This window comes from Ammodytes marinus (assembly GCF_949987685.1).
Source record: "Ammodytes marinus genome assembly, chromosome: 2".
In the NCBI taxonomy this organism is placed as follows: Eukaryota; Metazoa; Chordata; class Actinopteri; order Uranoscopiformes; family Ammodytidae; genus Ammodytes; species Ammodytes marinus.
In genome coordinates this window covers 2,139,412-2,162,988 of record NC_137231.1, presented here as the reverse complement: position 1 = coordinate 2,162,988, position 23,577 = coordinate 2,139,412, and the positions used below count along the sequence as shown (strand labels likewise).

At 42.6% G+C, this 23,577-nt stretch overlaps 1 protein-coding gene across 2 annotated transcripts in view; it reads left to right on the top strand.

Annotated features, from left to right (window-relative positions):
- rad17 (RAD17 checkpoint clamp loader component) overlaps nucleotides 1-23,577 on the top strand; it is a 29,788-nt gene that overhangs the window by 4,200 nt on the left and 2,011 nt on the right. The window contains exons 5-16 of one of the 2 annotated variants that reach the window (XM_080045334.1): nucleotides 2,818-2,956; nucleotides 3,312-3,445; nucleotides 7,868-7,920; nucleotides 8,268-8,393; nucleotides 9,828-9,897; nucleotides 16,703-16,814; nucleotides 16,955-17,149; nucleotides 19,507-19,610; nucleotides 20,452-20,598; nucleotides 22,180-22,308; nucleotides 22,763-22,883; nucleotides 23,452-23,509. In XM_080045334.1, the coding sequence (XP_079901460.1) occupies nucleotides 2,818-2,956; nucleotides 3,312-3,445; nucleotides 7,868-7,920; nucleotides 8,268-8,393; nucleotides 9,828-9,897; nucleotides 16,703-16,814; nucleotides 16,955-17,149; nucleotides 19,507-19,610; nucleotides 20,452-20,598; nucleotides 22,180-22,308; nucleotides 22,763-22,883; nucleotides 23,452-23,509 (1,388 nt within the window). Of the gene's footprint in view, nucleotides 1-2,817; nucleotides 2,957-3,311; nucleotides 3,446-7,867; nucleotides 7,921-8,267; nucleotides 8,394-9,827; nucleotides 9,898-16,699; nucleotides 16,815-16,954; nucleotides 17,150-19,506; nucleotides 19,611-20,451; nucleotides 20,599-22,179; nucleotides 22,309-22,762; nucleotides 22,884-23,451; nucleotides 23,510-23,577 lie in introns of both variants that reach the window. The other variant, XM_080045333.1, reaches the window with a different exon arrangement.

The following is a 23,577-nucleotide window of genomic DNA, read 5'->3' as shown; positions in this document are numbered from 1 at the left end:
TATGCACGAGTGCAGTTGCTCCCCGTGTTTTCTTTCCTGGGACACGCGCCACACCTGGCGATCGCTCCAGGAATTATCCAGAACCACGAGTCGCTGCTCATGGACCTATTGCTCCCGATACTTCCATATCAGATATCCGTTTCCATTTGGTTATGACGAGGCCCTAATAACCGACAGGCATAGGCTACTGTACGGTCTGCTTAAAGTACCTCCAGCTGTACACAATGGGGGAATCGGCACTTAGAGTTCCTGCCAAAGGTAAATCAGTTGAGAATTTTTTTTCGTTAAAACGTATCGGACTATGTCACTCTGGTTGACTGTTCAATCATGTTCTTCTTTGCAAGTTACACCAAATCCCGAGTTTGTATGTGTAATTGACTTGTTGATACAAATAAATAGCATGCTAAATTGATGCTCAACACCGTTAGCAATTAGCTGACCAGCTAGTTTTCAATAATGTATTGCTCCAAATTCATGTTGTTAGCTAGATAACGTAAGCTTGGGGGTTACTTCATTGTAACGTGATGTTACACTCATGCGAGGAAATTGAGACCTCCGCGAACGTTTGGAGACAGTTTAGAGACTCCCTCGCGACTGCAGTCTCCAACTTGTCGCAAACAGTCGCAGCCCAGTGAGATACGGGCATGAGTGCCGTGACTTCCTCTTTCTGAACGCGCATTAAGGTTATACTTTGATGTGCACTGTGCATTCGAAGCGTGAGGCGAGCCCCCTCCCTGCACCTTCTCTATGTGTGTTGATAGCGTGCCAAGTTTCCGCTGATAAGAATTGTGTCCCCGCCGGCCGGTGAGCGCGCAATCGCGCATGCATCAAACATATTAACGCTTCAATTTCACTCTAGTACATTCAGAAGTTCTTTGGATCGTTTTGTACATTGTTTTTGGTACATTTGTTTGAAAATTAGGTTTGCAAAGTTATTAATGGCTCATCCGCCAATAAAAATGCTTTTATTCTTCTGTGTAATTAACTGTATCCTATGTATTGCACATTTATAGCACTTTTCATAACACAAATTAAGGTAGCATAGAGGAGGGAGCCTACTAAAATAAAATATCTGGGTTGGTCCCCAGATGTTTTTATTTTAGTAGGTTGGTTTGCATTGGTGTTGAACTGTTCACTACTTGTTTTCTTCTTTGAATAAAGCCTAATGCTGCTAGTAAAATACCACCAGCCACTCAACCCTCAATAGTAGACATGATATAGAATAATTACCTTTATTACAGTTTAACCAAATGTTTTAACAATAGGCTACAGGAGATATTTGAAAGCACTACACATGCATTGTAGGCTATTCAATTAAATTTGTGTCAGCGGAACCGTGAATGTTCTCCTTTTTTTCATTAAAATGAATGCAGAAAAGGCACACATTGCTTCATAAAAATTCACCAGAATGCAGGAAATTAAGTGTTTAATGCTCAAAGATTTTTGGGGGGGACCCCCAGACCTCCACTTCTAATGTGTCCACACCCAATGTTTACTTAAAACCTGTCCTACGACTTTGCAATTCATGAATTAGTTTATTTTAATAAGATTTTTGATGTTTTATCACATTTTCCAATTGTCTTTATTTCTGATTTATTATAAACAATATGTAAACTTGCAGGACACTAGCAAAAATAATTGGCTGGGAGAGAGGACACTGCAGCAGCACTGATATAGAGTGACAATATGCTCCATCTCATGTGATATTGCTCAAGTATAGTCATGTTGTTATTAACCTGATAGATGGTCATTTTTGGCATATGAACTAAACTGATAAAGGTCTCCTTAGGGCCATACTGCAATTTGGTGATTGTCCATACACATTATATTATGAACACTCCCATTTTACAGATAAGGCAATGTATGAAATCATAAGCATTTATTTATATACTGTATATATTTAAAGCTTCGGCTTCCTTGAAAAAGTTGACATTGTATCTTGAAAGTGCTGGAAAAGTGCTTGAATTTTACTCTTAAAAAGCTGTACGAACCCTGTACAGAGCGGTAGGCCTACTTAAAAATATACTTTTTAATCTTTGTGTTTTGGGGAAAGTAGCAAGTCTTGTCAAGTCAAAAGGCTCAAGTCCAAGTCAAGTCACGAGTCATTGATGTTAAAGTCCAAGTCAAGTTGCAAGTCTCTTTACATTTTGTCAAGTCGACTCTCAAGTCATCAAATTCATGACTCGAGTCTGACTCGAGTCCAAGTCATGTGACTCGAGTCCACACCTCTGCTTCCAGTCATGTAATGGGTCCTGTTTGGAGATCACGATCTGTCTAGAGCCTATAGTCTTGTGCTTTGTTCACCTTAAACTATAGTCTTTGTTGGCTGTCTGTGCAGGTGGAGTCAGTGATTCTGGAGAACGCTTGTTGACAAAATCACTTTCTGTCAAATTCGGTGATTATCTCCTCTAGATCTGCTATCTGTTATATCCCCCCCCCCACACACACACACACAAGCCATACAAATAAAAACATGTTGTGGTAAGCCATAAAAATAAGTGTTTTACCAGACATTTCAAAATAACACATTTGAGGGCTGTAATCATACCGTGATATGCCGTGAAACCCTGGTGTTATTCTTTAAGGTTATCATTCCGACAGAAATCATACCGGCCCATGCTTAGTGTTAATACACAGCCTAGGCTCTGTAAACTGGCATGTTAACAAAGGGGATGGAAACAATTTTGACAAGATTCAAGATTACTTTATTTTGTCCCGAAGGAGATTTGTCTTAGACGTACAGACAAGTGTTCTCCAGAATGACTGACTGACTTCTAAGTGAAGCTGTAGGTTGAGGCCGGCTGTTGTCCTCTACAGGGGGGCATCTTGCTGCTGACGGGACCATCAGGCTGTGGAAAGACGGCCACCATCCAGGTTTTGTCTCTGCAGCTGGGGGTCAAAGTTCAGGAGTGGACCAACCCAACCAACCTGGAGCCATGGAGCAGCAGCCCGCAAGGTGAATATCCTACCTGCCTTATACCTATCAGTGCCACTGTCAAACTAACCATTGGGAATTAATTTCTTATGATTAACATAAATCAGAATTGCCTTTTTGATGGAAAATGTCCCCCAAGCAACCAGAACATTTGGAACAACAAAATGAGTATTGGATTGCTTTATTTGCTCATGTGTTTCTAATATTTTCTCCATTTGTAATGAGGATGAGTATTTTTCTGGGTAGTTTTAACAGTTGCATTGTAATATAAATAAAGCTCTGGTACCTAGTACCCACATCCCTATCATGTGAGTGTTTACAGTGAGTTCTTCACACTGTGTGTTTCATCTTTCTCTTATTCCTGGTGCTTTGTCAGACTGGAGGATGAATGGCCCAGCCTGCAGCCAGGTAGCCCAGTTCCAGGACTTTCTCCTCAGAGCCAACAAGTACAACTGTCTGCAGATGGCAGGGGATGGAGAGGCTTCACACAGGAAGCTCATACTGGTGGAGGTTTGTACTAGTGTCATCGCCCCGATCTCTCAGTCCTATTCCTTTTTAATAGTACAGTGTAATAGAAGATTGTCTGGATGTGAGGCTGCATTCACACCAAATCAGGCGTTGCCAAGAAAACCCAGGTTTCTCTCATTCATTTGAATGAGCCCAGTCCATTTAAGCTGCGACCACCTAGCCCTGAGTTGGCCCACTGAGAAGGGTTGGTTTACAGCTGTGGGAAGCTTGATCTCAAACACTTCTACTCTTTTAAATGACTATAAGAAATTGCTTAGGTACGGTACGGGGCAACTGGGCCTAGTGTGCATACCTGCGGCAGCTGCCAGAGAAGTCAGCCAGCACTTCCAAGACTGGACTGTGTGGGCGAGTTACCGACAAGGGAATAGCGTTATCTTGGCAATAAAACATCTTTGGTAGATGTCATGAGTATTGTCCAATCAGCGTTAAGATTTGGCACCGTAAAGCATCACTGCTGCCGCTGTGTGTGTTCAGACTTTAGAATTGGCTAAAAGTCTCAATCAAAGCCTTTTTGATAATAAAAAAATTAGAGGCTTTGATTAAACGCTGTCAATGCGTCGGAGGTGAATGTAACTTACTCGGCTGAAAACAGAAACTAACGGAGGGACGCAGCTCACTGTACAGTCCCTTGCTCGAGACACATAAACAGATCGCAGAAACCGTTCCCGAAGACAACGTTAACGGGCAGGATATCCCCGACCCCGACTATAATTTTATCCATCAAACCACTGAGTTTTTTTCTGAGCGGCGGCTCACTCACTCGCTCACACTGGCGAGGTCTCCCGGTGATTTTCACCGTCACATCGATCGACTCGCTGCTTTGCTCGGGTGGAGGCTTTGTGTGAAGGTGATTTAACATCACGGTCGTAGACGAATGTTATAACGTTATGCTGCATATTTTGCACTGCACTGTTGACCCACACAGGACTCTTAAGTGAAGCTGACAGTTTAATGATAACAACTTTTGTGTGTGTTTGATATTAACATCATATTATTATATCATACAAAAAAAATACAATGTTTTGATCTAGATAGTTAATAGCCCAATAATGTATTCAGTTCATCTGGGAGGTAATCTGAGTTTAACTGATCACGTTCACGTCCATGCACAGTGTGTATTGAGTTTATTTAAAAACATTTGGAAATGGGGCTGCCCTCAGATGCCCATGCACTGTATAGCCTAATTCAGCCTTGTCTGTGGAAAAAAAGATAGTAGGTTTTTATTTGGACATGGACATGACAATGTCATTGGACGAACCAGATGCATTGTTTACAGTGTGTTAGCATAAATGCTAGTTTACAACACCTGTCCACAGACAGATAACTGGACAACAGAGTTCTTCTGCTTCGTTCCTCTCACTGCATTTAAATGAATTCATTATATTACAGAGAAATATGTCCCGTAAAAGAAAAAGAGCACCGAGCCCAACCCAGAGGACCCTGCATAATATTTTATTTTAAATTAATATTTTTATGGAAAATCCATGTGTCTTTCTTCAATAGCTTCTAATTCATCCGACCCAGTGTCTCCAACTTATTTGTTCACACAAATTTCCTCAGATTTAGCCTCTTAATTTTCCTCTCAAAGTGCACCAGATTCATGCATTTCACTTTAAAAAGTAAAAAAAAATCTCCCGGGGGGGCATACCCCCGGACCCTCCAAGGAGGGTTGGGATCTCAGCTGGCCACTATTTTCACCTAGCTGGACATTGGAGGCAATAGTGGAAAACTCTGGTTGTGTGAATGATATTTAACAATAGTCAATAATTTGGATAGCGCAAACACCCGGACCCCCCTAGAAGGGTCGGGTGTTTGTCACCTTTTTCACTTCCTATGAGTTTGCAGGTCTGAGTGTGAGTCCGCCCTTAGAACTGAATCTGTGACTGAACTACATACAACACGGTTGCACAGCCTAAAGTTTCGTATAGGTTTAAGGAATGAAGATAGAGCCTGAACCAAAAGAGAAAGTGATTGAGAATGGTTGAGATACTATACTGCTGCTGTAATCATCATCAGGAGAACAGCTTTCACCAGGCTTTATGGAGTCACTCTACTGAACAAATGTCAAAAAAAGAAATTGAAAATGGACTAAGGGTGTATTCACACATGCCGTGTTTAGTTCGGTTGACACGAACTCAGATGCACTTCCGCCTTCGGTGCGCATCTTTCAGGCATGTGTGAATACAGCAATCGCACTCGGGGGCGGACCAAACAAACGCTCCGAGACCCAGCTGAAGAGGTGGTCTCGATGCGCTTCGAAACGCACTCTGCTGCAGTTCGTTTGTGGTGTGAATTTGTCCGAACTCGATCCGACCCAAATGCAGGAGGCACTGTGCCTTTTCTTTCTTTTCTTTTTTAGTAAATTGCAGTCAGCTTCACATTATGGGAAAGTGTTGTTGTCGCCATTGTTAGGAAGATTAGTTGTGGTTTGACCGGGAGCCCAGAACAAAAGCCTATATTACATTTGATCGAGAGGCCGCGTAAAAATGCTGAATGTGTTCAGTGATCAGATGAAGGAGAGGGGAGCGTCTCCCGCACAGTGCCAACAGGTTCACGCTGCGCAAGAAGTGTGTGTTTTTATTTTGCTTCTCATGTACGGGACCGTCAATACTATCCCCGTGTCAGTTTGGAGCTGAACTGCGCCGACCCAGCTGATACACAGCTTAATCAGCTGAGTGTCAGCTTGAGCCTATTCTTCTCGCGAGCCGCACGTCCAGCACCAAAAATACAGTAAAAATTATGTTTCATATCGTAGGCTACAAGCCACATAACGTGGCATTGACATAGGGTTACATATTATAACCATATGAAACAACAATAATTTGATGTTTTTCCTCTTTATTTATAGGTTAGATGTAGGCATTTTTATTATTTTTAACCCCATATTATATAAATGGTATATTTCGCAGTTTTAACTTCGTGCTTCCTGTTTCTCTCCACCCCAGAATGTCTGTCCAATGAATGAATGACCTCAGCTCACGTGTGGTTTTGCTTCGTAATGCTGGTTCACTTGCAAAAGGGGCAATATGAAAGTGGACCACACCAAACAAAAAAAAATCAAAACTCTATTTGGTCTGGACCAAAGCAAGTGAACTAGCGGACTTTCCCAGTGTGAATACACCCTTACGCGCCCCACACACATCCTACCTCTACTGCGCGTCTACCTCGCGTCTGCGTCTGACTTTTGGTCACAGACTGTGAAATCAACGTAGAGCGAGCACACATCCAACCTCAGACGCACTGCTGAGGCGCGTCGGAGGCACGTCTGCAGCGCCGCTCCCCTTCACCTCAGGAGGCTCGCCTATTTTTTTCTGAGAGCAGCGCGTCTCTCTCGCGTCTCTGTGCTTTAACTGATAGAGAAATACTCTGCTGACAGTCATACCAGCAGCATTCACTCTAGTTACACGTTTACCCGGTGTGTTTATTTCAAAATAAAACATCCCTCAGTCGTATACGCAAATAATCCCTTTATTTCACGATGTAATTGTGCAATCAAAATCCGAGGGATTCAAAACCTAATTTTCAATTAGTTCTGGCATTTCATTTTTGGATAAATGACACATATAGAGATCCAATATAGTGAAGAAATAAAAAAGATCATGATGAGCGCAACAGTTTTCCGTTGCTCTATCTGTGTCTACGGCCTTCTTCTTCCCCGACCACACCCCCCTCTCTCTCTCCCGTATAAATCAGTAAAGTGATTTTTGAAATACTCTGCTGAGAGTCATATTGACTTCATACTGGCAGCTTTCGCTGTAGTTTCACCATTTCCTGGTGTGTCCCCTTCAAAATAAAACTTCCAACAAGCAGCAGCAGCTGCTGAGACGTTGCATGTGTGTCCGAGAAAAGTCCGAGAGAGGCAGCAGTAAGGTAAGGCGACGCGCTCCAGAGGTAGACGCAGGATGTGTGTGGGGCGCGTTAGACTCTTCTTCTGACATGTTCCTCTGTATTAAAAACACTGCACTATACAACTGAAACAGACTCCTGTGTAAAAACATGCACAGTTTATTTTCTTACTTAAAGGTGGAGTCATCATCCTGTAGAACGATTTGTCAAAATCAGTGAACCTGTCCGCAGTGTATGTGCGCTGAAAAAAAACCCCACCAGTGTTAATACAGTCTATGCTCTGTAAATGTAAACAAAGTGGGCCATCGTAGCTAGCAACATACCCGTTTACAGAGCCTAGGCAGGTTATTAACACTGGATTTTCAGTGCACACACAGACAGGTAGCGGATCGTGAGGAGATATTCTCAGATTTTGACGAAAGGTGATTTTTGACAACAAGCATTATCCAGAATCGCTGACTCCACTTATTTTTTTTCAAACTGCTACATTGGTCTTAAGCTGCCTTTTTATTGAAATGTATCTGAGTTAACATTTGATCATCACTTGTCACTCCTTAGGATTTCCCAAACCAGTTCTACAGGCAGCCTGGCAGCCTACATGATATCCTAAGGTAAGATCAGTTTAGGTCACACTTTCACACTAAAGTTACTATGAAGCCACTATTTAAATGTAAAGACAGAAGCATTGCAATTTGTAAACGGTGCCAGAAGTGTCCCAGCACCTGTATTTGAACCTTGCAGCTTTGAGTGTCTCTGTCTGTGTAAAAGAGAAAGCGCTCATGGAACTGTCCTTGCTTTGGTCCCCAGCATCAGGAACTGATGTGCCTGCTGAAACCCTCTGTACAGTGTATGGGGAGCTCATTCATTGTGTTCAGTGTTATATGTGTCCATGAATCAGTGCCAGTACCAGTACTCTATGTGCATTGTGTGACATTGTGCCCTGCGGTGTGTCTTCCAGGCGCTTTGTAAAGACCAGTCGATGTCCTCTGGTGTTCATCGTGTCAGACAGTCAGAGTGGAGACAGCAGCTCACGCTTCCTCTTTCCCAGAGAGACCCAGGAGGAGCTGGACATGGGCAGCATCAGGTCCATACACACACACTGCTACACTGTAGAGCCATCTAAGATACTGATGATTTATTATTGTACTTTAATGGACAGATTTATGCAGAAATATGGATATTGCAATTGTGTATTGCACTTTCCATCAAGTTTGCGGTTGCAATCTGTATGTATTGAGCACCTGAAAATAAGAGCATTATAGACACTATTCAGCTTGTGGGCTGAACCTGGTTGCGCTCATAGGCACAAAACTCAGAAAACAAAATGATAGTGCTGTGATCTTTTTTCTCCAAATATTTCGTCTGGCAGTGTAACATCATCTTCTACTGGTTGAAAAACTCAAAATATGCTTTACAATTATGATGTGATAAAGATTTGGAATCAAGCATTGAGAGAAAAAATCGAACAGAACAATACACCCACAGTCTGCGAGTGTGGAGAGAGAGAGCAGCAGGGGGTGGTAGAAGTCTGGGTTACTTTGATGTTAATGCTGAGCTAAAAGCAGCCACATACACTTCAATTACAAATGAAATAAGTCGGGGGGCGCCCATAGCTCAGTTGATAGGGCGTCTCCTATCAACTGCTATAGAGCAACCTGACACGAATCACATCACAAAAAACCATGTAGATTTTCGGGACACTCTTCCTCTCACCCTAGCGCGCACTGCAGACTCTCTCAACACTCAGCTTTGTGCTTCTCCGCTCCCTCCCCCCCTCCTGCAAACCCCACTCCGTTGTGATTGGTTACCTTCCTTCCGGAACACTTTCAGTGGCGCGAGGCAGACTTGAGCAGGAAGGTGGCAGCATTACCATACATGGAAACATCCGCTTGTGTGACGAAAAGAATGTCCGTGTGACGAAAAGAATGTCCGGAAATTCTGAACTGCTTTGAACACGTGACTTCTCGACCGGCTGCCCTAGTGTTTAGTGCTCTGCACAGCCACCCCAGACGGTCAGCAGGGAATACATCTTAATGCATGTACGTAATTATTTGATACTCTAGTATGGTTAAACATGACTATAAATCATTATAACAACGTTTATAGGTCATAAAAGTCAAAAGGTATAATAGGTCCTATGTTTACTCCTAAGTGAATGAACGGTACTAAAACAAAGTTTACCTTGCTTCATCATGACATAATAAATAAAGAGCGATTTTACACTTATATTAACATAAATAAACCGCTTACTTCACCTTTTTAATAAAGGTTTTTCAAACATGTGCCTTGATGTTCACACTGTTCTGCTGCTATGGGATTACCCCTGCACCAAAGAGCACTTTGTTCCATAGATATTTTTCCACCCAACACTTAAAAGAAGAGCTCCTTTTCCCTAGCTTTTCTCCATGGATTTAACAGATATTGAGTAGCTGTTGCTACCCCTGTTGACCTCTGTGGATCACTAAAGGTCTCTAATCAGGGGCTGAACATTGTTTTATGTGTTTTGTTCTGATTGCAGTTTTAACCCGGTGGCTCCAACCACAATGATGAAGGTCCTGACTCGCATCTCAACTCTGGAGGCAGGAAAGGTGAGTGGGAAAGCTTGCCTGTTGAAAACACTTAGATTTTGCGCGGCTGTTTCTGATTGAGTCATGTCAACGTTGATGTGATCGCCAGCAGCCTGATATGAATGAAGGCGTATGAGCACGCACAAGGATGTGCTTGACAGTGAAAACCCTTCATGGAAGATAACACTACTGAACCTGACTGTGTCCTATACTCCATAGCCTGCTAAATAGAAAAACAAAGCCACTTCCTGATGAATGACTACCGTCGTAAAGAGAAGCAGAGTTTGAGAGCCACGTCTTGTGATGCTGCACCTCAAGTGATTACAACACGTCCGGTTGAGTGAACGCTGGCGCGTCTGGCTGCCGCTGCTCACCGGTACCTTTGTACCTTTTTACCTTGTTTTTAATGTTTTATATTGTATCTGCGTTATTTATCTGGGTTCTGAGCTTGCTCTCTGGCGAAGAGTAAAGTCGACTGCCTCACATTACATCATAATTGACATAACAAACATTTCGCCTGCGGCTCTGCACGGATTACCTGTCTTGCCGCTGTCTGAACCTCCCGACCACGGGACACAATGTGGTCCACAAGGATTTACCTCTGGTCGGTGCTCGCCTGGATCCTTCTGTCGGCTGTTCTCCGACCTGTGGCTGGACTGTTCCAGTACTCCGCCGAAGAACTCCTCCGGCTCCGGTCTCGCCCGTCAGATCCTCCATCAGGACTTCTCCTCCACCCGAGCATTCTCTACATCCCTCCACCCAGATACATCCACCGTGGTTCCCGCCGGACTCATCACACTGACTCCTCCAAACCCATAAAGCAGGGTTTTTCCTGCATAGAGAAAATTTTGGCGCCCGCCAAAGCGGATTTATCCAGCGCCAAAGGAAAATCAGGAGCGCCAAAATGATAAAGATTGAGAATAAATATAGCTATTTAAAACCTCTCCAATTTCAGCCCAATTTAAGTAATCCTTCTTGAGGGGTTGGGCAATAACTTGAGTTTCATCTCAAGCTCCTCCCTCACTTGATAGTTATATCGGCTGATCCAGAGAGTACGAGGGAGATGTTGCGCATTGCCGGTTGTTTTGAAAAACATCTAGATGACGAGAATAAAGGTAAAACTAATTGTGTTGTCTGAAAACTATTCAGATTCACAACAAACTAAAATAATGTGCAAGATTTGTCACGCGCGGACACGCGAGTAACGTGACATACGCGACCGCGAGAGAGAAAAAAAAAGGTATACGACCTGATCTGCACCTCTAAACATCCCGACCAATTTGTTTATTCACTTTAAGTCGAATCATAGTGGTCTATGACCAAGCAATCAATGAATAGAAAACATAGGATTTTTAAAGCTCCTTGACTCCTGCCACCACAACTGTCAACACTACAATGCAACTGCCTTGACATAAATAAATCATGCCCTTACATTTAATGCTATCAACACCATTTACAATGGGTTATTTTTATTTTGACATATTTATTTTATTCAATTATTAAAAATATTTTTCACTTATTTAGCCTATTTCTATTCTCCCTGTTTTCAGTTCAATTAGGCCTTTGTTTAAAGTCCAAAGTCATGGTGTTATTAGAAAAAAACATTGTTAAAAGTAAAACAAATGCATAATGTTCTTAAATCAATGATTTACTGTCTTTAATAATCGTGATAACGCAATGTGATTTCTCAAAATAATCATGATTATGATTGTTTCTTTCTTCTTGCAATTTCCATGGTTTAGATCAAATAGAAACAATTAAATTATTAAATAGGTAGGCCTAGTCATTATTAGTATTTTGACTTCATATCTACAGGTTGTTTATTGTGATTTCACAAGAGTCAGTGAGCTCCATGGTTATGCAGTGATTGACAGGCTGACTGAAATGCTCTTGAGCTGGACAGAAACTCCCCTCTCCCAACCCCACACCCTCTTAAAATACATAAACTGTTTGCCTTTACTGTTGCACATAGTCGCGACTCCAAAAAAAGTCGGTCGCGTACTGACCCCCCAAAGGCCCATTCTGAGCCAGGAAAAACCCTGCCATAAAGTCATCCTGGTCCACTTCACGCAGATCCAACAGGACCACCAGCAGAGCTGTGGACCGCAGCGTGCTAGCCAACTTAGCCCGTGGGGCTACCGCTAACGCTACGGCTAAAGGCCAGGACACACCGGCCAGATAATCGCCGTCGTAGTGTCGGTAGGGGGTCGGGACACGAATCTGTTTGGTGTGTGCCGTGACGTCGGCCGACGTAGAGGTCGTCGGGCTTGTTTTGATCCATAAATATAAATACGTATTTCTATCTATGTTTATGCTCTAGAGAGCTGTCCCATCATTTCCGGCGTTCGTATTTTTTCGGGCCACAATACAGATTAGCGCCGCCTGCTGTTGTGGAGACATTACGTCTCGCGCAAGCGCAGAGCGTACGGAAAATAAGCAGTCGTCTCGGTGTGTTTTTTGGCCGCGACGGGAAGACTGGAGCTTCCTGAAACTCCATTTTTTGGGTAGTCGGAACGAGTCGGACTGGTGTGTCCTGGCCTTAAGTCTGACACCACCGCTCACTTCGCTCTGCTGAACGTCCGATCTCTCACCAACAAGGGCAAACTCATCCAGGATCTCATCTCAGACCGTAAGCTTGACTTTTTATGTTTATCCGAAACGTGGCAACAGCCTAACGATTCATCACAACTCAACGCATCCACTCCTCCCGGGTTTGTTTACAAATCAAAACCACGTGACACCGGCCGTGGGGGTGGTCTAGCGCTGATCGAGAGCTGGAGAGTTCAGCCTGTGACTGCCCCTGTCTACAGTTCATTCGAATCCACTGTCTGTCAACTTTCTGGACCTATTCCCACTATCATTGCCACCATCTATCGCCCCCCCAAGCCTAATCCTGATTTTATGAATGACTTTGCTGCCTTCCTTTCTCATCTGACTGCTCTCTCACCCAACATCATTACTCTTGGAGATTTTAATATTCACATGGACAATATTAACAACCCACTCACCAAAAACTTCACCTCTTGTCTGGACAGTGCTGGTTTTCAACAACACATCCACTTTCCAACTCATTCCAAAGGATATATTTTAGACTTGGTTTGAAGCTCTGGTCTTCTCCCACACAATTTCTCCGCCGCTGAACTGCCATTTTCTGACCATTTCCTGTTATCATTCCATGTCAATCTCACCCTTTCTATTACCAACATCCACGCACCATCATATTTCGCAACATTAAGAATGTCAACCCAGACACTGTCTCCTCACATATCAATAGCCTTCTGTACCCACACACCTTCTCACACACTGATGATTTGATCTCCCACTACAACCTCGGTCTCCATACTATACTCAATACTGTTGCACCTCAAATAACAAAAACTGTCTCATTCACCCACTCTGCACCCTGGTACACCCCGGAACTGAGGCAAATTAAAACCAAAGCACGGCAGTTGGAACGTCTATACAATAAAACCGGATTAACCATTCACAAAGACATGTACTACAACCACATCACACTCTACAAGGACTCCATCAACCACACCAAATCAAACTACTTTTCATCCATCATCAGCTCACAAGAAGGAAACTCTAAATTCCTATTCAAATTCGTCAACACAACTCTCAGACCCCCGGACTCCTTACCCCCCCCATCTCTACTGTACTTCCTTCTGCAACTCTTTAATGACATTTTTCAATAACAAAATCAGCATCATCCACCGCCAACTCACCAGTGACCCCCACCTCGCCACCAACCCCCTCCCTCACATACCCTGTGATTTCCAACTGCCAACCCAGTCTCTCTCTGCCTTCACACTCCCGTCTCCCTCTGAAATCAAGGACCTCATTCATAAATCCAAATCTTCACCTCGACCCCCTCCCCACAGTCCTCGTCAAAGCCTGCCTTCCCTCTCTGCTCCCCCTCATATCGGATACCATTCACTCCTCCCTCACCACTGGAATTGTTCCCACCCCCTTCAAAACGGCTGCAATAACCCCTATTCTTAAAAAACCTGGAGCTGACCCCAACGACCTCAACAATTTCCGTCCCATTTCCAACCTTCCATTCATTTCCAAAATATTAGAAAAAATAGTCGCCTCTCAGCTCCATTCCCACCTATCCCACCACAATCTGTATGAACACTTCTAGGGCTGCAACTAACGATTATTTTAATAATCGATTAATCGGTCGATTATTTTTTTGATTAATCGATGAATCGGATAAAAAAAAACATTTATAAATGCTGCATCTTTATTCAAAAACTGAACATTACTTCAAATTCACAGTGCAGACTGAAGTGTCAAAATACCAGGTTATTGCTCCAACGTCCCGGAACTATTAAAAGTAATATTAAATGATAAAAAATTTAAAATAAACTTAACTGTGATAACACAAAAAAAACATACAATGTATGATAAACATTTATACAGTATATAAGGGATGTCCATGGTAAACCAGTCAACCGATAAGATTTTTAACCGGTAAATACTAACGGTTAAAAAAATTAAATCATCTTAATTTCTCTCAGATGACAGGAGATCGTTAATATATTTTATTGATATTGATACCATTTTCGAGACTCCTTAACGATCCAGGTCTTTATTGATATCACTATTGATACTTTTCTATTATTTTGTTGAAACAGAACTTGTATTATTGCTTTAATTGCCGATATGATCATAGCTCTAGATAGGACATTAAACAGGTCATAATTCCATCTTTACTATCTATTTTATATTCGCCAAAATATCAAATTTCTTTTTTTTTGTGTTGCATTTGAACACATCAATCATATTACTGAGCCGGCCTGAACATATCACATTTGACATGTTTGCTACTTTTTTTTAAGCTAGCTAGCTCTATATCCTTCCGATTTTAACATGGATTTAAAAACTGGATTACTATTTTTAGCTGACGGGACTTTCTTCACCGTTCGGTTGTGTGATTACTGCCGCTGCTTTGAATGACTGTTGATGCGCCGATGCCGACTCTCCGAGCCCGTCTGCACACCGTCTGCAGCAGCAGCAGCAGCTGACAGTTTTTTTGGACTAGACGGATACTGAGTTGAAGGAGTTTTTTTTAACCCAAAGACAGCAAAGGTACAACACTTTTATATAGGCCTACAGTCCAGTGTTAGATATGACCAAAATACAAGCTGTGGCCGCTCACACTATAGCTTTCTCGCACCGCTTCACGTGCGGAAGGCTCGCTGTGGGCGTGCATGAACCTGTCAGCGGCTTGATGTAAACAGTGCCGCGCCTACGAGTGACGTATTAATCGCGCGACTCAACGAATCGATGACCAAATTCGTTGCCAACGCTTTTAGTAATCGATTTTTATCGATTTTATCGATTCGTTGTTGCAGCCCTAAACACTTCCAATCTGGTTTCCGCCCCCTCCACAGTACTGAAACAGCCCTCCTCAAGATCACCGATGCACTCCTCATGGCAGCTGACTCCGGACTCCTCAACATCCTCATCCTGTTAGATCTGACTGCGGCCTTCGACACCATCTCCCACACCATACTCCTCAATAGACTGGCATCCATAGGCATTCACCACACCACCTTCAACTGGTTCCTATCCTACCTCTCTGGCCGCACTCAGTTCATCAAACTCAAGTCCTTCACTTCCCAACCCTCCCCCGTCACCACAGGTGTTCCCCAGGGCTCAGTCCTGGGGCCCCTGCTTTTTATCATCTACCTCCTCCCCATCGGCAATATATTCCGTCACTACAACGTCCACTTCCACCTGTATGCGGATGACACCCAGCTCTACCTCTCCACCAAACCTGACTCCGCCCTTCCACCATCACACCTCTCTGTGTCTCTCCGATTTAAAAACCTGGTTTTCCTCCAATTTCCTGCAACTCAACTTCAATAAAACTGAGTTTCTTCTCACTGGTACCAAATCCACACTCGCCAAACTCAGCAGCTTCTCTATCCCCATCAATAAAACTCCCGTTTTCCCCTCCCCTCAGGTTAAGACTCTGGGTGTCATCCTCGATAGCACACTGTCTTTTCAATCACACATAAACACTAAACACGCACTGCCTATTTCCACCTCTGCAATATCAACCGTCTCCGGCCCTCCCTCACCCCTCACTCCACAGCCATCCTGGTCCACAGTCTAGTCACCTCAAGACTAGACTACTGCAACTCCCTCCTCTTCGGTCTCCCCCAAAAAACCCTCCACAAACTACAACTGGTCCAAAACTCTGCAGCAAGAATCATCACTAGAACCCCCTCCTCTCACCACATCACCCCTGTCCTGCACCAGCTTCATTAGCTCCCGGTTCACTTCCGCATTCAATTCAAGGTCCTCCTCTATACCTTCAAAACCATCCATAACCTTGCTCCCCCATAACTAACAGACCTCATCCAAATTGCCACTCCCTCCCGTGCACTCCGCTCCTCCTCCTCTGTTCACCTCACTGTCCCCTCTGCCCGTCTCAAGACGATGGGGAGCAGAGCCTTCAGCCGCTCTGCTCCCCTGCTCTGGAATGCACTACCCCCCGACATCCGCAACACTGAATCCATAACCCAGTTCAAATCCAAACTCAAAACCCACCTTTTTAAATCTGCATACCCCACCTGAACCTACCTTCCTCATCACCTCACCACCCATTGTGTACTTATTTTAAACTGTTTTTAATTATATTTGTGTACCTGCCTTGCTTTTAAACTGTATATGTTTTTGAATTGTACGGGGATCCTTGAGAGCTTTGAAATGTGCCTCCAAATAAAATGCATAATTATTATTATTATTATTTTGGAACAAGTTGTTGAGTTGCTTTCTACACACTATATGTTCCCCTGGTTCTAAGCAGGGAAGTGGGAAGATGTGCTTATCAGACCAGGCAGTGTTGGAGTCGCTGTGTTCAGGAAGCTCCGGAGATATTCGCAGTGCCATCAACAGCCTCCAGTTCTCCTCCCACCCAGGTCAGGAATCAGTCCACACATCACAGCACATCACTGCGGTGTTTACATGCATACGATGAAATGTTGCTATACAATCCCATTGGATTTGAATGCCCCCATGGTTCCTCAGAACATCTCTTCCTATCATTGTTCCTTTGCAGACTCGTCATCAGAGAAGGGTCTGTGGAGCATGAAGAAGGAGCCAGCACTGGCCTCACTGAGTAAAGCTGCTTCCAAACCCAACCAGAGGAAGAAGGCCAGACACACCAAGGAGCAGAGAGAGGAGAAGGCTATCGGAGGGAAAGATGCTTCTCTCTTTCTGTTCAGAGCGCTGGGGAAGATCCTCTACTGCAAACGTCAGTCCTATCTCTCTCTCTGTCTCTTTTTACAATATTTCCAATGGAAAGACCCCGATCAGCTATGAATGTATCAAATCCTGATATCTATTCCTCTTATAGACATTAAATACACACCAACTAGCCACACTGTTGCACTGTGACATGTTCTTTCATCACTCATAAACACACACACACACACACCATCTTGCTTGCCCTAATACTCACTACAGCACCATAGTGGATTCATCAATCTCTTAAAAAGAAAATCCTCAACAAATGCACTATTTCCTCCTGTTTGAGTGTTAAAACTACAGTAGCCAGCTGTTTAAGGGAAATACTGACCCCCTTTTCTTTTCTTTTTTAAATGGAACTATAATATACACTCACCGGCCACTTTATTAGGTGCACCTGTTCAATGGCTTAGAAAAACAAAAAGCTAATCAGCCATGCATTTAGACGTGGTCAAGACAATGTACTGAAGTCAAACCGAGCATCAGAATGGGGAAGAAAGGGGGTTAAAGTGACTTTGAACATGGCATGGTTGATGGTGCACGGCAGGATGGATCCATACTTTCATGTCGTTTACGCCAAATTCTGAACCTGCCATCTGAATGTCGCAACTGAAATCCAGACTAATCAGACCAGGCATGATTTTTTAATCTTCCATTGTCCAATATTGGTGATCCTATGAGAATTGTAGCCTCAGTTTCCTGTTTTTAGCTGACAGGAGTGGCACCCGGTGGGGTCTTCTGCTGCTGTAGTCCATCTGCTTCAAAGTTGGTCGTGTTTTGCGTTCAGAGATGGTATTCTGCATACCCTGGTTGTAACGAGTGGTTATTTGAGTTACTGTTGCCTTACTGTCATCTCGAACCAGTATGCCCATCCTCCACTGACCTCAGACTTCAACAAGGCATTTTACGTCCACTCAAATGCCGCTCACTTGGTATTTTTTCTTTTTCGGGCCATTTTCTGTAAACCCTAGAGATGGTTGTGCATGAAAATCCCAGTAGATCAGCAGTTTCTGAAATACTCAGACCAGCCCTCCTTGCACTATCAACATTGCCATGTTCGTATTAACTTAAACCCCCTTTCTTCCCCATTCTGTTTCTCGGTTTTAACTTCAATAAGTTGTCCTGTCCAGGTCTACATGCCTAAATGTATTGAGTTGCTGCCATGTGATTGGCTGATTAGTTAAATGGGTTAACAAGAAAATTAACCGCTTGTAAGAGCCAATATGCCAATAATTGGTTTGGAATAAATATTTAGTTTAAAATGGTTAAAAACTGCTAACAATAATTTCATGATTATTCATAATGTGTAACAACTGTTAAAATGCATAATTTATTATGTAATATGTTAAATAAGTTATTTTCTATGTTTTGGGATTTTTACGTGATGACATCACTGTGTAGTTATAACGGTAACTGCTGTAACGTAATTCAGTTTGGAGTTTGACTTTGACGGAAGCTACACAGTTTTTTTGACTGTACGTAAGACCGTGCGTAAGACGATCCATTTTACCATGTGAAGACATGGCATTTTATTTTGAAGACTTTCAAGTAAACATTTCAAAACTAAAGAACATTGTCTCGTCTTTTCGCTCGCGTTGCAAATACTGTGAGTTGACTCCAACAAGTGGTACGCAGGAGGAAGAACGAGACAGAGTGCCACTACACCGCTGTACCTAATAAAGTGGCCGGTGAGTGTATATAATATGACAGTGAGAGTGTTTTGGAACCAATCTACGTGTGGCTAAGAGCCACGGACAGACTACAGAATTCAGAAAGAAGTGAGGGACAGACTTCGTTTCTATCCTTTTGGCACCCTTTGGGGCATTTGGTACGTCAATGGAAGGGCACGGTTCACTCATTTTGGTAACCTTTCCAACTTTTGACAGTGGAAATGCGTACCGCACTCCCCCAAACCGAACCTTGCCGCTCAGTGGAAACAAGGCTTAGCACTGTTGCTTTCGTCTTCTGATGGGATTTGTTAACTAAAAAAGAAAATATAGCATAATAATAGTCTCATCCTTTGAAGTCTTGGTTTCAGAGCAGGCCGTCAACTCTAAGCAAGAAAAGGTATCTGATATATATATATCTACAACATGTCGCTTGTTTGCGTGACAGGACCACTCTAGTTTTGAATTTTTTTTTTTTAAGAGGAAATCAAGTTGATCCAGATTCATGCAGAGTTATTTCTTCCACCATGTAGATTATGAAGAGCAGAAGAAGCACTGGTTCCACATTCCTTCATTGCTGGTTGAGCTGCTGACTAGTTTACAGCAGCAAGCTTCAGATCACTGAAGAAGATGACTTAGTAAGTAGTAACTGACCCAGAGGCTGATGGTGGGTCTGCTTTGTGTGTGTCATCAACAGGAGAGGATCCTGAAGGAGCTGAAGCAGTGGAGCGTTCCCCTGGACTGAGTCTACCATCTCACCTGTCTCACCATCTCAGACAATCACTAATAGAAGACCCAGAGGTACAGACAGGCCTTATTATTTTAACCGGGGAGCGGAAAGTATTCACAGCGCTTCACTTTTTTCATATTTCGTTATGTAAGAGCCTGGAATAAATTATTAAATTATAATTTTTTTCCTCTAAATTCTACATATAATTCCCCATAATGACAACTTTAAAAAAGTTTGTTTTGAGGTTTTTGCAAATTTATTTAAAAAAATTAAAATACAAAATGTACAAAAGTATTCACAGCCTTTGCTCAATACTTGTTGTGGCACCTTGGCACCAATTACAGCCTCAAGTCTTTGAGAATATTTTTTAAATTTTTTTCTTTATTTATCCTCGAAAGATCATTCGAGGGGTGACCCTTATTTACAATGATGAAGAGTAATAATAAGCTACAAGCGTGGCACACCTATGTTTGGTCAGTTTCACCCATTCCTCTTTACAGAACCTCTCAAGCTCTATCAGGTTGGATGGGTAGTGTTGGTTCACAGACATTTTCAGATCCCTCCAGAGATGTTCAATGGGATTCAAGTGTGGGCTCTGGCTGGGCCACTCTAGGACATTCACAGAGTTGTCCTGAAGCCACTCCTTTGATATCTATAAGTGATTTTCTTAGTTTTTTATTTTAAATAAATTTGCTAAATCTTAAACAAACTTTTTGCAAGTTGTCATTATGGGGTATGTGTAGAATTTTGAGGGGAAAAAAATGCAATCCAGCGTGATTCAATGCTGTATCATAACGACATATGGAAAAAGTGAAGCGCTGTGAATACTTTCTGTATGCACTGTATAATAAATGTCCTCTTTAGTCTGTGAGAACACTTAGAACACTAATGGCCCTTTGACTCTTTGTGCAGTTGGTTGTTGAGCGCTCTCACATGTCTGGTGAGTTCTTCAGCCTGTACCTGCACCAGAACTACCTTGACTTCTTCTCTGTGGTGGAGGATGTGGAGCGGGCCAGCGACTATCTGTCTGATGCTGACCTCCTCACTGCCGATTGGACGGTCAGTCTGTCACTCAACACTCAAACCTAAAAGGAATTATTTCATGTGTAGAATAATCTGAACCAAAGCAGTACCCTAGCTGCCACATTCATATAGCCCTTGGTTTCGTACAGAGGCTGAAAAGTTTGGAAATGCATAATTGTAAATTCAAGGTTGATGTGCATGAAGAGTTTCTCCATATTGACCAGATTGACTTAGTCAATAAAGTAATGTCTAGTTTACACAAAACATTTCCAATACCTTAATGCTAACTCAGCCTTATCATTGAAAATTATAATATAACAAATACTTGATTCGACTCATTTATCTCACTCATTTTGAAAATTATATATTTCATTTATTTAAACAAATAAAATAATATTGCTTCTTCATTAGCCTCCACATTATTTTAGACCCATTGACTCAAAATCAGCCACAAATGAGAAACACATTTTATGGAAAATCCATGTGTTTTTCAATATGTTAGGGGCACGTTTAGGGTCCTTTCCTGTTTGTTTTCTTTTGTTTACTAGGGGTGATCGTTGACATGCTGTAGCTATGTTTATGAGTGTTATGTTAGTGACTACACTTCCCAGCACCTTAATGCCAGGATGTGACATCACACAGGTGTACACAGACTGTTTGGCTGTGTTCGGAAAGCCATACTAACGTTCTACTCATTTTGACTTCAATTTGAGTATGTGACGGTTGGGTATGCGAGTTTGGGTATGCGAGAAATTCCCGGATGAATACTAACTTCCGGGAAGATTTTGGGTATGGATCGATTGAATACTTTTCCTACTCAACCGCCCCACAATGCACTGGGTCAATTCTACCCGCACAGGAAAATGAAATATTTTCGAGCAAGTTGCTAGGCAACGACATTGTTTGGGGTCCCCGATCTGACAACTGTACGTGCAGTCATTCATAGATAAGAGATGCAGATAAATACCTAACAACATTAGAGTTACTAAAATGAGTGCTGTCTGATGAGCCGGACAGAGAGCGTCGGAGGGATCCTCCGCCTCCAAAACATAAACGTGTGAAAAAATGAATAAATAATCAATTAGAGCTTACCTAAAAATAAGTGTGCCATTTTACTGTTTATTGTATTTAGGATTTTAGCTCATTTGGACCTGTTTTCATTTCAAGGCTATTAGCGATAATATATCTACTTTCAGTTTCATTACTGAGTAGCCACGAAACGTGGTTAGTGTTCTTAAAGATAGTTCTACTTAGATTATAAAACAAGAGGTCTGAAACACAGATGATGAACACAGGACTGTACAAATCTAGTTATTTTATTATGACAGTGCTGGAAAAGCTGCATTTGACTCTTGTATGACCCCTGTATAGCACAGGCCTACTACCGGTTTCATGTCCCTACCAACAAACATCTAAGCAAATATTATGAACCAAGAACTGGTGCTGTTAACAATGTTAGCTGGTAGCTGATAGTTCTAGCAACTTCCGGTGTACTGTAGTGTATTGTAAGTGGTAGAGTCAGTTAATTATTGATATGGCCTGTGTATTAACAAAATGGTCTATGGTGAACATTAATTTGTGCCATCTGTATAAGGAGTGGTGCTGTGCTGTTTACAGAGTCGCAGCACCATGGGGGATTATGGGTGTTCAGTGGCCACCAGGGGGCTCCTTCACTCCAACTCTACACAGCTTTCTGTTGGCTTCAGACCGCTGCACAAACCCAACTGGCTTCTGATCAGCAAGAAGGTAAGATCTCAGGCTCTTTCAAACAGAACAGCAAACAGAGGACCATTCTGACAAAGCGGGACAAACAAGGTTGATGAACTGTGTTAAGTCAGTATTGTCCATTGATATCAGCCAGACTAACTCAAACAGGCTCCACTGTAATCCAGACAGAAATCAACTCTCAAAGCAAGTAGTATATGCCTTTATTTCCGTCTTGGCATGATTGTCTTTCTGTTTTTAATGTTCATCAGTCTCCAGCGGGTTTTATTGTTAGCCAAAAAATTGGCAAATAAAGCAAAAACAACAAAGGTCCTTTGTAAATAAAAAAAAAATATTACTTTAAACATCCTTAAATATAGAACATTTCTCAGATTAGACAGTTTGACCATGAGTGGATCATGTTGTTTTTCAGCTTGTTATTTGTGTCTTGTGCGTAGAAGTCAATTTTAAATAATGCGATAGTTGTCCCTGTCAGCACAAGGAGAACTGCCTGGCTGCACAGTCCCTGTTCAGGAGCTTCTGTCTCACACCAGTCAGCCTGCAGACTGAGCTGCTGCCCTACCTGGCCAAACTCACCAACCCAATGAGGAACCCAGGTAACGCACGCACGCACGTGGACACACACACGCACGCACACACACACACACACACACACACACACACAAACAAGCTTCTGGCTTTGATTATGAATGATAATTAAAGCTTTATTCTGCAACCTTTGCTTTTTCCAGTGTATTTTGTGACCCCAATGCTGTGTCTTTCCCTACTGCAATCCCCAGAAATCCTTTCAAAACTCCAAGTCTCACCTGCAAAAAAATCCAGCATTTTGTAAAGTAGGGGACAGACACTGTATTTAGAGGAGAGGTCATAAAACAGATTGAAGTGGAATGGTTACTGTGGACAAAAAGCCAGTGAAAAATAATATGAAAAACACAACTTATTTCAGTTGTAATTCTTACAAAATATATCACAGATTCTCATAGCCTGCTAAGCAATATATCAAGGCCTATATTTTATCTAACTTTATTGCTTACGGATTTGACACACGTGTGCTCTGCGTTGCTTCCAGTATGTCAAACAAGATTGTGCTATTATGACGCTTACATTCCAAAATGTCTACAGTTTGATTAATGGAGATGTTCTGTGCTCCACTTTGCCTCCCAGCTCAGATTGCTTTCATCCAGGACGTGGGTCAGATGTCACTGAGGAGGTTCCCCGGCAGGTACAGCACACACTCCATCCCATCATGAGTCCCCACAGTCTGCAGGCCCTGTCATGATCACAGCAAAG